Source organism: Tenebrio molitor, chromosome X (assembly GCF_963966145.1).
Source record: "Tenebrio molitor chromosome X, icTenMoli1.1, whole genome shotgun sequence".
NCBI classification, from domain to species: domain Eukaryota; kingdom Metazoa; phylum Arthropoda; class Insecta; order Coleoptera; family Tenebrionidae; genus Tenebrio; species Tenebrio molitor.
In genome coordinates, this window is record NC_091055.1 from 3,717,469 (window position 1) to 3,731,629 (window position 14,161).

The 14,161-nt window shown below is 33.1% G+C and overlaps 2 protein-coding genes across 5 annotated transcripts in view; one reads left to right on the forward strand and one right to left on the reverse strand.

Annotated features, from left to right (window-relative positions):
- LOC138139609 (alpha-taxilin-like) overlaps positions 1-1,368 on the reverse strand; it is a gene marked incomplete in the record, with an annotated part of 3,456 nt that extends 2,088 nt beyond the window's left edge. Inside the window, 3 exon segments of the mRNA XM_069059933.1 lie at positions 1-241; positions 294-375; positions 1,035-1,368. Of these exon segments, the coding sequence (XP_068916034.1) occupies positions 1-212 (212 nt within the window).
- A 1,219-nt stretch (positions 1,369-2,587) lies between these two features.
- LOC138139612 (rhodopsin, GQ-coupled) lies at positions 2,588-14,161 on the forward strand. 4 transcript variants are annotated; one of them, XM_069059939.1, is made up of 5 exons: positions 2,588-2,767; positions 7,854-8,212; positions 9,768-9,966; positions 11,195-11,415; positions 11,462-14,161. In XM_069059939.1, the coding sequence occupies exons 2-5, from the start codon at positions 7,856-7,858 to the stop codon at positions 11,678-11,680; spliced, it is 996 nt and encodes a 331-aa protein (XP_068916040.1). In that variant the 5' UTR covers positions 2,588-2,767; positions 7,854-7,855; the 3' UTR covers positions 11,681-14,161. The 4 variants fall into 4 exon arrangements, with proteins under 4 accessions (XP_068916040.1, XP_068916041.1, XP_068916039.1 ...); XM_069059940.1 differs by lacking the exon at positions 2,588-2,767 and adding an exon at positions 6,654-7,770 and having other exon boundaries at positions 9,771-9,966; XM_069059937.1 differs by lacking the exon at positions 2,588-2,767 and adding an exon at positions 6,859-7,770.

Genomic DNA, 14,161 nt, shown 5'->3' on the forward strand with positions numbered 1-14,161 from the left:
TGTTGATTAGTGAGAGTTAGCCGCCTCACGTCGTTATACAACTGTTGATACTTCTGTTCGATGTAAGAAAGTTTGTTCATATCTTCCATCGTGGCGATGGCTTTGGAGATGTTCTCCCATGACTTGGGATCTTTTTTACGGTACTTCTCTTCGTGTTTCTTCTTAGATACGACCGCAGCACCCGTGCCAACCGCTCCTTGCTCCTCTTCCATTTTAATACCGGTTTATTCTCGCTCTTAACCTAAAAGTCGATTGACACTTAACTAGTAACACTTTTTCACAAATTGTATTACGTTTATAGTATTAAATCACTTTTTATGAATAAAATTTTGCGTGTTTTACTCACAGTTTGTCACAAGCCGCAGCGGCGGCAACCTAACAACAGATTTATTTTATTATTTATCTACAAATGGCGGAGCATGGGAATTTCGGAGAATTTGTTTTGAATTTGCAGGTTCGCCAATTGCAACCTTACAACATAATAAGTAACCAAATTATTTATTGATATTCGAGCAGCAAAATCGATACTATCGATAATTATAAATAACACAGAAATGTTTGTCTCTTTTTTCACATTAATTTGAATTTTAAAAAAGGGTAATAACAAATGAATTATTGATGAAGTGCTTTTAAAGTCAACTGTCGCAAGAAATTGTTGTAAATTAGCATTTTATAATTTAAATATGTTCTATGAATAAAATTAAAACAAAAGCTTGACTTTAAGTTATTCTGGAGGCGACAGTGTGGTAGTTTATATCCCAAAACTTATGAAATTAAAGTAAGGGACGAAATTAATGAATACAGGAGTTCAAAATGCAATATATCCTACAAGGAAACCAATTTGAAAGTTTAGGGGTTACAAGTTTATTAAGTCAAAAGTTAGGCCACTTGCTGCTGATAAATAATTAATATAAAAGGATGGAATATCTAATTTAAAAAATATTTAAGGTTAATAAGAATCACGTGGTTGATGCTGGTCCCACGTTAATAGGGGATAATGTCATGTGCGGTTAAAATAGTAAATTGTTACTCACCAATTATGTAAATAACAATATAAAAAATTATTATCAGAGGCGAAGCGAAAATAATTGAGAGGAGAAAGGTTTCCTGGTTGTAAATCGAAAGTTAAACACCTAAATGTTTTTATTTTTGGATCAAGAACTGTCTATGTTTAGAATTAGTATTGAAGTGACGGCGCTGCAGTCGTATAATTATTCCAATTTCATCAAGATATAATAAAGCAATAATTTTGAATTAATGAAAACACAGAATCAATATGTTTATCATAAGTAAGCCGACATCATTCAAATATTTGTGAGATGTGTATATTAAGTTGCATATCTTCCCACCCTAAAACTTCACCTTCAAGATTTATACGGACATTATGGCAGTCCGGGGCATTTATACCTGTTTTTGGAATTTTATTTGCGGATACTAAATTGTATGCGATCTCTAAACAAGAGCAATTAATCATTTTTAAGTATAGTGGTCTCGCATTTCACCAACAACACACGTTAATAGATCATCCCAACTAGCACACCACTTGTGAATCACTTCCATGTAATTATGATTCACAACCTGGACACGTTTTGTAAATTTATTTCATTTCTTCATCGATCAATTTACACAAGAATGCCTACCGGGTCGGGTATCTAATCAAAACTACTGCATACCTGAGTGCATTTTTTTTATCAGATGGCATAAACAATTTTGCCAGGTGATTGATGATGATGACTAAACGACCTTAAAATTAAAAAAATCTTACAAAATTAGACATTGTCTCATATCATGTTACAAAAATAGTAATCTTAAAATGTTACTCTAGTTATGATAATTTATAAAAGTGCAACAACTACAGTTGATACTGAAACATGCACTACAACAATTTTGTCATTACTTGTTGTTTTTTATCATTATTTCTTAATTATTTCATTCAAATTGGGTTCAGTGTAGAGAGTGTCAACATGGATTTGGTATTTGTCTTTGGTATTGTGAAATTATTACCAATACGATAAAAATCCTTAACAAGTCGATATTGGAATTTGATTGAAAAATAAATAATTTCCCAATTAGGAACCGAGGAGTGTAAAAAAATACTTAAACCCCAGACAAATATCTAGTTCTGGTGTTGTACCAATATTTAAAATTGTTTTTCCATTTAATTTTGTATTTAAGTTTAGCATGCACAAATTTCATTTTTAAGTCCTTTTAGAGGATGATCTGAACATTACTCAACAGATAAAATCTTTACTTACTTCTTTACTTCTATACTTCACTATATTTTTTTTTCGTTTGTGGTAAAATTGACTCTTCCTGTATCGAAGATTTGCGATTTTAATGAAGACGTGCCGAGTGAATTTCGGTTTACGTTTGTCACACTATCCACTAATTAAAACGATGATCACGTAAAGTAATTTTCGGAATTTGTTCTATCGATTACTGATACTGAAGTGACGCTTAATATGTATGAAAAATACTAGTTAGCAATGTGTTGATAGTACGCCACTTGCATTTAAATCCAACATTACGGTGCGATGAGATCTCTATAATGTTCCTCTAATCACCCTGAATATTATTATTATTAAATCTTATAAGAGACAGGATGTCTTTATGTCTACTACGCGTGCGGGATCGGTTATTGTTTGGTCATGTGACGGTTTTCATCCGAAAGTATCCAAAAATGATCTTTATCTTAATCGGTGGATATAGTGCGTTAATACTGGCATAATAGGTACCTACCTACAAGTGTGCCGCAGTTTCACCTCATGTAAGTTTTTGTAACATTTATGAGACAATTTGAACAATTTTCGGAAAAATTAATTTACAAATTTTTTTTGACGGACTGGTGATTAATCTGTTCTTAAAATGTTTTAACTTTGCGGGAAAAAGTGAACAGAGAGAACACTTAAAAAGTTTATTAATCACCAAGATATTTTTTTCTCCATAATAATGTAGTAATAAAATAAACAATATAAATAGGTATGTATTATTATCGTTATAGTAGTACACCTGTGACAATTTTTTGAATTAGAAATAATATCTTTTCATTTAAAGTAATGATAAAGCAGCAAGTACCTTTTATCCTTTACCTCAAAAAATGTGGTGATTTAATACTAAAAATATCTTTTCAATATCTTATGTAAACACCAAATACATTTAATAATGTTTGTGATACTAAAAATACAAACGGGAAAAATAAATTAAGCAATATGATCCTATCGACGCATTACTCTGCTTTGATTAATATCAATTTAAAATTTAGAATGATTTTGAAACATTATTGCTTCATCTATTTAATATTAATGGAATTTGATAAGCATGCAGGGTGAGTCTGGAAGTCGCGGAATACATTTGAAGGAATTACTTTTGATATGAAAATGTACGAATAAGAATTTTAAATTATAAATCGACAAAAATCCATTGATTTCGAAATTTGCAAAAAGAATTTTGACTTCTTAGGTGTGCACGACCAGAAATTGATGCTTCCGTTTTAGAAATTCTATATTATTGCTTGGATTTTCATATTGTTTCACAAAACGGTTAAATTAAATAATATATCGATAAGCATTCAAGTAATTGTAATAACTGTAACTGAAATATTATAGTTTTTGCTTAGTAGCAATTGATTAAATTGAAAGACATAAAAGAATGTTTTAAATTTTATCGAAAAGTTTCGTCAAAATAGAAATAAGTAGGTGCATAAGTATTTACTTTTGACGATCTTTAGTTACTCTTGCTGTTAATATATTTTTGGCAAAATTGGTATTTTATTTTTGATTTTATTTTGTATTTTAACTGATTTATCTTTATTTTAGAAGTAATCTTTTAGTAAAATTGCAGCGTGTGAGAGATTAATAATAAACAAAACAATATTTAGAAAAAATGTCAATTATGGTGTTTAATAAAAATGCATTATCTAAATAAATTCCAATAATTAAAACGGTCATTTTGTACGTGTTACTGAACGTTATAATAACACAAGTCTAGTTAATAATTAGTAGGTCACAGTTATAAAATAACGTCAGTGAAGGGGTTGGCGTGTCGATTTGAAAAATGAATAATTTAGCAAAATGCGATGACAACGAAAATCTGTTATTTAACTAATTTGGCATTTAGTGCCGTTTTTATGACAGCCCCCCGCTGCCTTTGTGTGAAAAGTTTATTGAATTCGTACAATAGTGAAGCTAAAATGGCAACATCGGTCAACTAAAAGTTGTTTCTAGCCCCCGAATGTATAAACAGCTTTACTCTCATACCTCGGTCGTAAAAATGTTATAAAATGGATAGATTTTGGATTCGACTTTTCTTGAACTTGCGACTCTTGACGGAAGTTCAGCGAAATAAATCCACTGCATAAAACCAATCAGTTTCCTTTTGTTACCCGTTTTATAAGTGCATTAAAAATGATGAAACGCACTCAGCTCGGTCAAGAGACTAACGAACAAGTTCGCATTTGAGATTTTTTGACAATATTAAATGCAGAACAAAGTTCGTGAAGAAATTCCTGAAACGGGCAGGATCGACGATCCCATTTTTCAGTACGATATGATCGAGTAGGTAAGAAAGTGTACGCAGAATTAGAGTGACTAAAAGATGTGGGAGTTGATATTCATATTTTAGATGTTTAATTTAGATTACTTTTAAACATGTTTGTGAGGGTGAAAATGCCCCTAATGAAATTGAATATATTATGCGGAACTGGTTTTTTTATTTTTTTTACGAAACCGGTCGCTTAAATAATTTTAATCGTTCGGTCGAGCTGACAAAATATTTAGAGAATTCGGCGCTGCCGCCACATCGGAAAATCTCACCAAAAATTATTTTTGTTTTTGACGAATCGCGCTCCTCACCAGAGACTGATTTAACAATTCTGCTCGAAACCTCAAACACTGACTTATCATAAGTCTGCGATCTATCCAAAACTGCTTCGTAAAAACGGGAGTTGAATTTTCCCCCATTTTGCGACTAATCTGTAAAGCAAAGTAAGCCAAATCGATTATTTCATGGCATGACTAATGTCAGTATGCATTGATATCAGATTCTATTTAATTTTGGCCTAAATTTTCTATCGGTTAATTAAAACAATAATCTTAGTATGTCAGATTCATTTTATGAAGTATTTTGAAAAGTATCAAATTGATTTTATTTGTCGGAAAAAATTAAATTAGAAATCTTTTTCCGCAAATAATTTTTTTGTCATGTTGTAAAAACAAAAATTAAACATGATTTCTGGGTACGTGGACATTCTTCAGGACATTAGCCTATAGTGTGTATTTCCAAAAATCCAAAAAAATATCAACGTCATAAATCGAGTGTTATCGTGTGAACCCTTACCAAGAAGCTGTTGTTTTGTTCCAACGAAATAGCTATTTACCTAACGTATAAAATTTGCCAAAATTATAAAACCACCACCTGTTGAATTAAGTTGGCAATAAAAAAAAAACCCTAATGGTTATTTTAACGTTCTTAGTTGTTTTTGGTTATATTGTAATCTAATTTAATAAATTTTCGTACAACACACAAGGCATAAATTAACATTTTGTTTTCCCCATATCAAATGTCGAATGTACCGGGTGAGTCAATTTTTACCGCCTGACCGAAAACATCCACTTCTAATCGATTTAAAATTCTCAAAAAATTCAGGAATAATTTGTGTATCGTTTACATTTTGTAAAAATTTGAAATTTTCTAATGAGACAGGTAAATATTTTGTTTTAAGTCAATAACCGTTACATTAATTTACATTTCAAACATTTAGGAAAAATTTGGTGCCATTGAAATTATGAAAACATCGCCGGTTTTTGAAATAAATGGAATTTGATATTAAAGTCCAGAATTTAGCTATGATTTATTATTAAATTGGGGGATCACTTCCACAAAAGAGGTTGACATGGGTTGTTTATGGTACCCTTTAGGGACTTAAGAATTACTAGAAAAGTTCTCAACAGATGTTTGTTGGTTGTTTACCAACAATGCGGTATTTATTTATGACACTGTAGTTGTAAATTTTGGTCATCTTTCCCCGTTAATGTGAAAATTGGAATAATTCAAAAACTAGTAATTTTATTTTGATGCGAATTTCATAAACATGTTCTTTGAATTAATTTTGAATTATGAGCGTATACGAAAAACAATTTTTTTTTCTCAAAATCAAAAATGACAAGGGAAAATTGATTGCACACATTTGAAGCCTTATATCAAGGAAATGTAACCCTAAAGTTTCGTAGTTTTTATTAATTTTTTAATAGGGGTAATCGTGTGGGGGGTAGAATTTTACTCAACTGGTACTTGTACAACGTTGCTGATTGCATTTTCCACTTAAATTGCGGTGTTGGTGGTTTTATAATTTTAGCCAAGATTATATGTAGGAAAGAGACATTTCCAGCGTGAGTAGCACGACCGCAGGGAAATTTCTTCCCGCAAAAATTAGGTATAATATTTTTTGTAAATCATAAATATTCAAAAATAAAATTAAAAAAGTGAATAATGTAACATTAATAACTTTTTTTACTACGTCAGTGAGATCTGTCATACATTCCAAATACCACATCCACATCTATAACGTTCCGGCTATAGATTATTAAAATTTAATATTGAACAAATTCTTCCCCTTCACTCGAAAAACAACAATAATTTATAATAAACTTACTTATTTATTGTGTTGATGAGAATTAATTTTATAATTGCAAATGTGACGAAACGTTCATTTTGTTCAAAATGAATTGACGTTTCCGTCTGTCTTGTCATTAAACACTAACCTTACAATGCAATTTCCCCTAGTTTCTGCTGCAAAGTAAAAAACACCGCGTGCGGGAAATCGTTGTTCCCGCACTCCGAGGATACCGATTTTGAGGCTGAGTACATACAAACTGAACTCGCACAGGCCCAAAAATGTGAATGATTGAAGGACCAAGATTTCTTGGAATTAAAAATAAATTTTCTTCGATTTGACAATTCAATGTAACGAGCGACTTTTATCAAAGCGAAACCTTTCTTTGTCAACCTTCGTCTCTGCTGGCACAATCTAAAACGCTTACCACCCACAAAATCATCTAGCCTGATGATCTGGCTCAAAAGGTTCTAATAATATATTTGTGCAGATATTAGGTATTTTCATTTGCACAAACGTGTTGTCTATTTGGTGAATAATAACAACATTTCGATCGATCAATCAGTGTAGCGGAATATTATCTGATGAAATCAGATTTTGTGAGAATATTTTTTTGATTAAGTTTGATTTTTGATTAGTGTTTGCGAGTGTTGGTAGCAATATGAAAAATCCAAGCTGGGACAAAGCATGTTTGGAAAAGTTGCAAGGAATGTGATAGGTCGATAAAATTATCACTGTGGGAAAAACAGCGTTATATGAGATGTTTTGGATAATTCGCACAACAATAAACCTTCCTCGTTTATATTCTGGTAGTATCCTGAGTGAGTAAGCGTTTGTGAAGAATTCCAGCAGAATTATTTACTGACACGGTGCCTTAATTATTTTGTACATTTCTCGTCTAGTTCTAAGATGATTACGACTGCGGACAGTTGGACCAAAGCGTTGTAAAATGTGTAATCGTAATGTCCAAATGCACGTAGTTGTTAGAAGTGACGAAGTTTAAAGCGCGCATCTGTATTCAGATCGGCGGCCGGATATGTACGGCTGCTTAATTATTGTTTATTGTTTAATTGTTTAGCAAAATTGATTAAGTGTCGGGCGGTCAGTTTCTTCCCGCTCATCACCCTCCGAGGACGTTTCCAGCTTAGTAGTAGTGAGAGGTCAGCCGTGTTTACAAACAATTTATCACAATGCACACAGGTTGATAGTTTTATAAGTAAATAGTGATAATAGAAAATTCTAGTCATGGCCAACGTTTGTGAAGACATGGAAGTTGGATTTGTCCGTCACCTCGTCATCACTCTCATCTTCTTCATAGGGGTGGCCGGCAACATCGCCGCCCTCTGGATCTTATACAAATCGGCCAAGACCAGGAACAAAAAGCACGTCCTTATGCTGAGGTGTCTGGCCGTGAACGATTTAGTGGCCGAGATCGGTATGTTCACTATAATAACCACACAAAAGTACAAGCTGATTCCCGAGCATTTGATCTGTGTCGGTTATGTGCTTCTGCGAGCTTTTGGAATAGGATCGGGATGTGTGGCTTTTGTCATGGCCCTCGAGCGATGGTTGGCCCTCACAAGACCTTTCTACTATCAACAGGTATGTGATATTTTTACCTGATTCCGTTCGAAATCTTGCCGTTTTGTAGACACGTTCGTGAACGGACAAAACGGTAAGCACACTCGCCCCCTTTTGTTCTTCCTAATGGCGCTCTTACCATGCAAACGTTTCTCTTTATTTGGCACTCCACCATGTGGGTGGGTTCTACAATCTTATTGTCAAATATGCCGTGCGATTTTTTTAAATTTTTTATTACCTTATTATGAGGATTTGTGGCTTTGCTTTGTCCCTCCGCTTCTATTTTTGGTACCTTCATTTACATAATATGCTAATTATGCAACACACACTGCTCGTCAATTTAAAACAGCTCCACATACTCGTTTTCTCACTTTTCCAAACCACACAACAAACATATTTATCATTTCCATCATTTCAATAATGAGATTTAAATAGGTGCTAACTAATTACTCGACTCCAAACAATCACCGATACCAGTGGCGTAACTACAGCTCAACGCTCATCTTCCTATCAATCCCCCCTAACCCTATCTCCTCGACCATCATTTCGCACTACGATTGTTGTCTCACCCAAAATTTAAATTTTAATTATTTCCAAACAAAAATTCGCCGCCTTCCGTGTGTCCTTAAATTTTCCTTGTACGTGTGCTTTAAAAACACGACGTACACCTCATTATAATTTATAATCGTTCAAAGAACGTCGGTAATTCCTAAACAGTTCGATGCTGTATTACAAAGAAGAAAAATTTCATATCAATTAAAATAGAATTCAACAGAGAGATATTTGTATGTCACTGGCACCAGATTAATAGAATGTAATAGGTTTAATACGAGGATAACGTAAATTGAATTATCCCACTTCTGATTGATTTTCTTGACGGATGCCATTGAACCAATTAAAAAACATTTTAATGGCGTTCATTGTACATTTTGTGGAAACGGTAATTACCACTGAATGGCTTTTAAACGATTTGATAATATCGAGTGTAGTCAAACAATTTTTGTGCGAAGCCGCCGTGTAAGTGACATTCCTGGATTTAATGGTCTATTTAGAGAAATATTTCTGTAGAGCGCGATATCGACAGTAAACAATGTATTTTATTACAGGTGTGAGGTGTCAACAATGAAAAATAAATTAATTGTAGAGACCCGAAAAGTGTATCACGTAAATAAACTAATTTATCGGTGATAATTGGTCGGAGAAGCGAGTAAATTAGTGTAAATAAAAAACACAGCATGGGTGTCCACTTTCGGTGCAACGAGTTGTACGATGTTATTTATTACGTGCGGCGAAATTGACATTTTATCTAATTTTTTCCTTCATTTGCCACAGTATCAGTTCAATACTCCCATCTTTTCGCCACTACGAGTTGCAACTAGGCAGTGGCGTCGAGATGACGTGAAAAGCGGAATAATCATGTCGCGGATTGAACTTTTCCAAAACACGTTTCCAAGATACGTTTTCTTACTTTTCACACATTTTTATAAAAAAGTGTCGACTTCCATTTCACAATATTGAAAAAGGCCAAAACCAAAATTTTGATTCAATTTCATCTAAAAATAATTTCTTATTTTAGCAGGTTACGTACAGGATGTTAAAGATATTTATCTTTTTCTTCTGGTGTGGTGGTGCCTTATTGACTTATCTTCCACTTTTTGGTTTTGGATTATACTATTCTGATGGTAGTGAGACTGGTACAGGAGGGAGATGTTGCAGATACAGAGATGCGACAAAACTCTTGGACCAAATTTATGCTTACTTATTTTTAGTTTTCGGTAAGTTATTATTTATTTAATCGTCAATAAATTGTCTTTCAGACTTGGGTTCACACTTAAAATAAATCTGATCCAATCAAAATTGTTTTAAACGTAAAAAGCAAATTTATCAAATATTCTTAATATGTACATACATACATAATAGGTATGTAGATTCTGGCTTTAACAAAAAAGTTTCACCTTGAGAGATCTTGTTCCCAAGCAAGATTTCAAATTTCAAAATTTATGCACGGATTATACAGGGTGTTATTGAAATGCGCGGACAAATTTTAACCACGAGCTACTGGCTTCATGTAGAACTCGTAAAAAATATTTAAAACATTCTACATATGTCAAAAAATAAAATGACATTTATTTTTGAGCTACATATTTTTTAAAGTGCTTTTAGTCTTCTACGTTGTCCCACAACCTCGTCGGTAAAATTTCGGCACATTTTAAAAATACACCCTGTTATACAGGGTGTGTCAAAAGTCGCGGACAGCCTTTTAAATACTGGTTCAATGATGCCTACCAAGTGATATAAGCATGTTTCCAAATGGTTTTCGGACATTTTTCCTCAAACTTTAACACCAAAGAAGAAGACTAATTTTAACATACTTATCGCTATAAGCACAAGGAGCTGTTCTTAACTTATTTTTGATTCGTTTCGAACACCTATTTTGTCTATAACACAGATAATTTCAGTTATGATAGGTTCTTATTCTAACATTTGAAAGCCCACTGTGTCTCAACGAATTTAGATAAAATAAAACTAACAACAGTAGAATACTTCCAAGTTCCAAGGAGCGTATCCGCGACTTTTGACACACCCTGTATATTATACTCTATAAAACATACACCAATGCGGTTTCCTTGCTTTAAAGCAAATTTCCTAGAGGTTACTTCGCATTGGCATACATTTTATAAAATCTGATATAGAGGGTGTATTTTTAAAATGTGCCGAAATTTTCCTTACGAGGTTGTGGGACAACGTAGAATTAAAAAAAAATGTTGCTCAAAATTTTTTTTAAATATTTTTTCCGAGTTCTCCATGAAGCCAGTAATTCGTGGTTAAAATTTGTCCGCGCAGCTCAATAACACCCTGTATAATTTGTGTATTATCAGCAGACACAAATAGTGGAAGCGACTTTGATCTCTCGACTTAAGTAATCATCTAGTAACGTAGAGTTTCTAGATTTCTCGCAGGAAAACGAAATACGAGCTAGATTTTTTGATTTGATCTTTTCAGGTACCGCTTTGTGTTTTTGTATAGCTTTTTGCAATTTGACTGTGATCTGGGAACTGTCAAGGATACGTCCACACGGACGAGTGTTGGTGCGTAGAGTGAGCAGATCAACTGTGAACAGTCGTACGGTTGCAGAAAGATTTCAAACACCCGAAGAAGTAGCTTTTGCAAAGCTGATGGCCATCATCTGCATTATATTTGTGGCCTGCTGGGCCCCCCAAATGGTGAGGGAGAGTCGTTGTTCGGACACGTTTCTAATCGTTGTTCCAGATATCGATCCCTCTGGCTCAGTTTTGGAAAAACTCAACGTTCGACAAGAAATTCGCAAAATTGGCCAATTTCCTGATGTGCGCCTATTTCACGCTGGATCCTTACGTGTACGTTGTGCAACGTTACATCGAAAAAAAACGAAGTGTCATGCGTACTTCTTCAACGTTAACACGAACGCCTACTTCCGTTATTTTGCATCCTCCTTCCTTCACTACCTAGTCCTACCGTTATGTAAATTTTAACCTTTTTTCAAGTATTTATTGGTTTCTTTAAGAAATTTCTTAATTATGCAACTTATCGCGATCGCTTAGTATGGGAGTCTTTGTTTGGAAAATTACTTGACCCAAATCTCGCTTGATGAATGATTTAGATAACAAAAACATTGCATGTTGATTCAAAATTTATCTACCAGTAGGGCAGATGTTATTAAGAATACGCTTTACAAAGCGGGCACTACTAATTTTAACGAACTCCTTTAACTACTCTATCAGCTTTCGAAGCAACTTTTCACCCCGTTATCCTATCAAAATTCGTAATCCAAGTCACTCACCATCGTGTCCTACTTATTTCTACTACGCCGAATTTATACAACACAAAGAAGTCTCCGATACTTCAACACAATCTCTAGGAAAAGCTACCAAAAAAAAATTAAACTATCAACATTTTCCAAGTAAAAACTAGTAATGGGGGTACAAGAAATTAATAATAATAAAGACAACTGTACTTCCTACTTCATAATTTCGTTTCATCTGTGATGCACAAAAATTTGCAAAAAATATACAGGGTGTTCTACTAGAATCGTAAAGATCCTTATCGACGATTAGACCCAGATTTTTTCTCAAGGAACCATCTGATCCAAATTTTTGCGAATTAATTTATAAACCCAACCCCCTTTGTGATATGACGCGGTGTGACACAAGATTTTTTTATCCAATAAATGGAATAATTTTAGTTTTAGTTGTAATAAGTAGTGTTATAAATTGATTTGCAAAAATGTGGAAAACCTGGAAATTTTGTAACTTGCACAGAAGAGTATTGATTAAAAAAAATACTATCGATTATATACAGGGTGTATCTGAAATACGTGTGTTAATTTTAACCAATGGAAGAACTCGCCAATTTATGAAACTTTTCTCTATAACATTTTGCAAAATTCCAAACGAGCCGATTTTTTGATTAGCTAGATTTTTTGTAACCAAGACAATTTTAATTTGTAGCGCTTTTTCGTAAAAAATTCAAATAGAAAAACGTTTCATTTAGCAAGTTCTGTTACGTGTCAAAATTAACACACACATTTTAGATACACCCTGTATAAATAGAAAAAAAATCTGGTGGGACACTCGGTACAATATTGACACGCATTGTTAAATAACTATCATCTATTGTTAGTACAATTGAAAAAAACTAATTACGCAACACCATCAATGTGAATAATTTAATGTTTCATTTTTTAGTTTGAAATAATTAGATTACAAATTTTAGACCAAGTCTAGTACTTACTGAAAAATACGTATATTGTTTATTATTTATAATGTGGTCTTTAATAACGGTGTATGATTCTGAATGCTTGTAAATATTTATTTAGAGTTTACTAGTTTACTAGAGTTTCATAACGGCGGAACTTCGAACATTCCAATCAAATCAATAAAAGACATTTTCATTTTTAGAACAAAGATTTTACACTTTTTGTAAAACTTGAAGATTGATTGTTTTTTGTCACAGGTAGATGTACCGGGTGTACGATAAAACTGTATCTAGTGTGTTAGTCGATCATGGAGAATTCAACACATGAGCAAGAGACTCAGCTGACTCACTCTGTATATTATTTATCATACACCCAGTGTTGTTCGATGGTTTGGTGGTGTTTTCACGACACGTTGAGTCGGCGAGTCGAACATTGCACGTTGCTTGGCGAGCACCGAATCAAATTAGCATTGCGGGAAGGTTCTTCATACAGAAATAAAAAAGATAAATGGAAAACGATATATTTCTCTTAAACAAATATGATAGCTGCGCACACACAATCACCAAAGATTCTAACTATTTAGTTCATGACTAATTATTCAATCTAGTTTTAGTAATTCGTTTGAACAAGTGTATTTTAATTTTTTCGACGTGATTGATAACCTGTTGGTAAAAAATTGAAGTATCTTGTCTTGACGAATATTGTACCTACCTATCAATTATATAATAAATTATAGCAATATTTTTATGTTAAGTTATGCTTCTTGTTAGGAACAAAAATTGCAAAAGAACACGACTTTGGTTTGTTTTGCTTCACAATTGTGTTTTATAATTAACTAAAATGCTGAAAGTCGGCTTGTTTCTTTACTGCTGATTTTGAGCGAGCACTTTTATATATTTTCGTTACTAGTTATACAATGTTGTATTTTGACACAAAACTTTGTAATTGCGCTTCTTACATTGTGTGTACTCTTCAAGATAAGTTTAAAAATTTCATTTGGAAAATATTTGTTCCATTTAAAAGCGTGACTGTTTCAGCGAACTGGTTTGGTTTCAGTTTCTATGTACTACTAGATATCTAGTTGTCTAATTTGATTGGTGCGGAATATTATGTTGTTGAGAGTTTATGAGTACAAGAACAGTGTATTGTATCCTGTTTATAGAAAAAAAACAGACTGATATTATTTTTGTGATATGACTGTAAATAAAATTAGCTTTTATAAAGTATTAACAAAA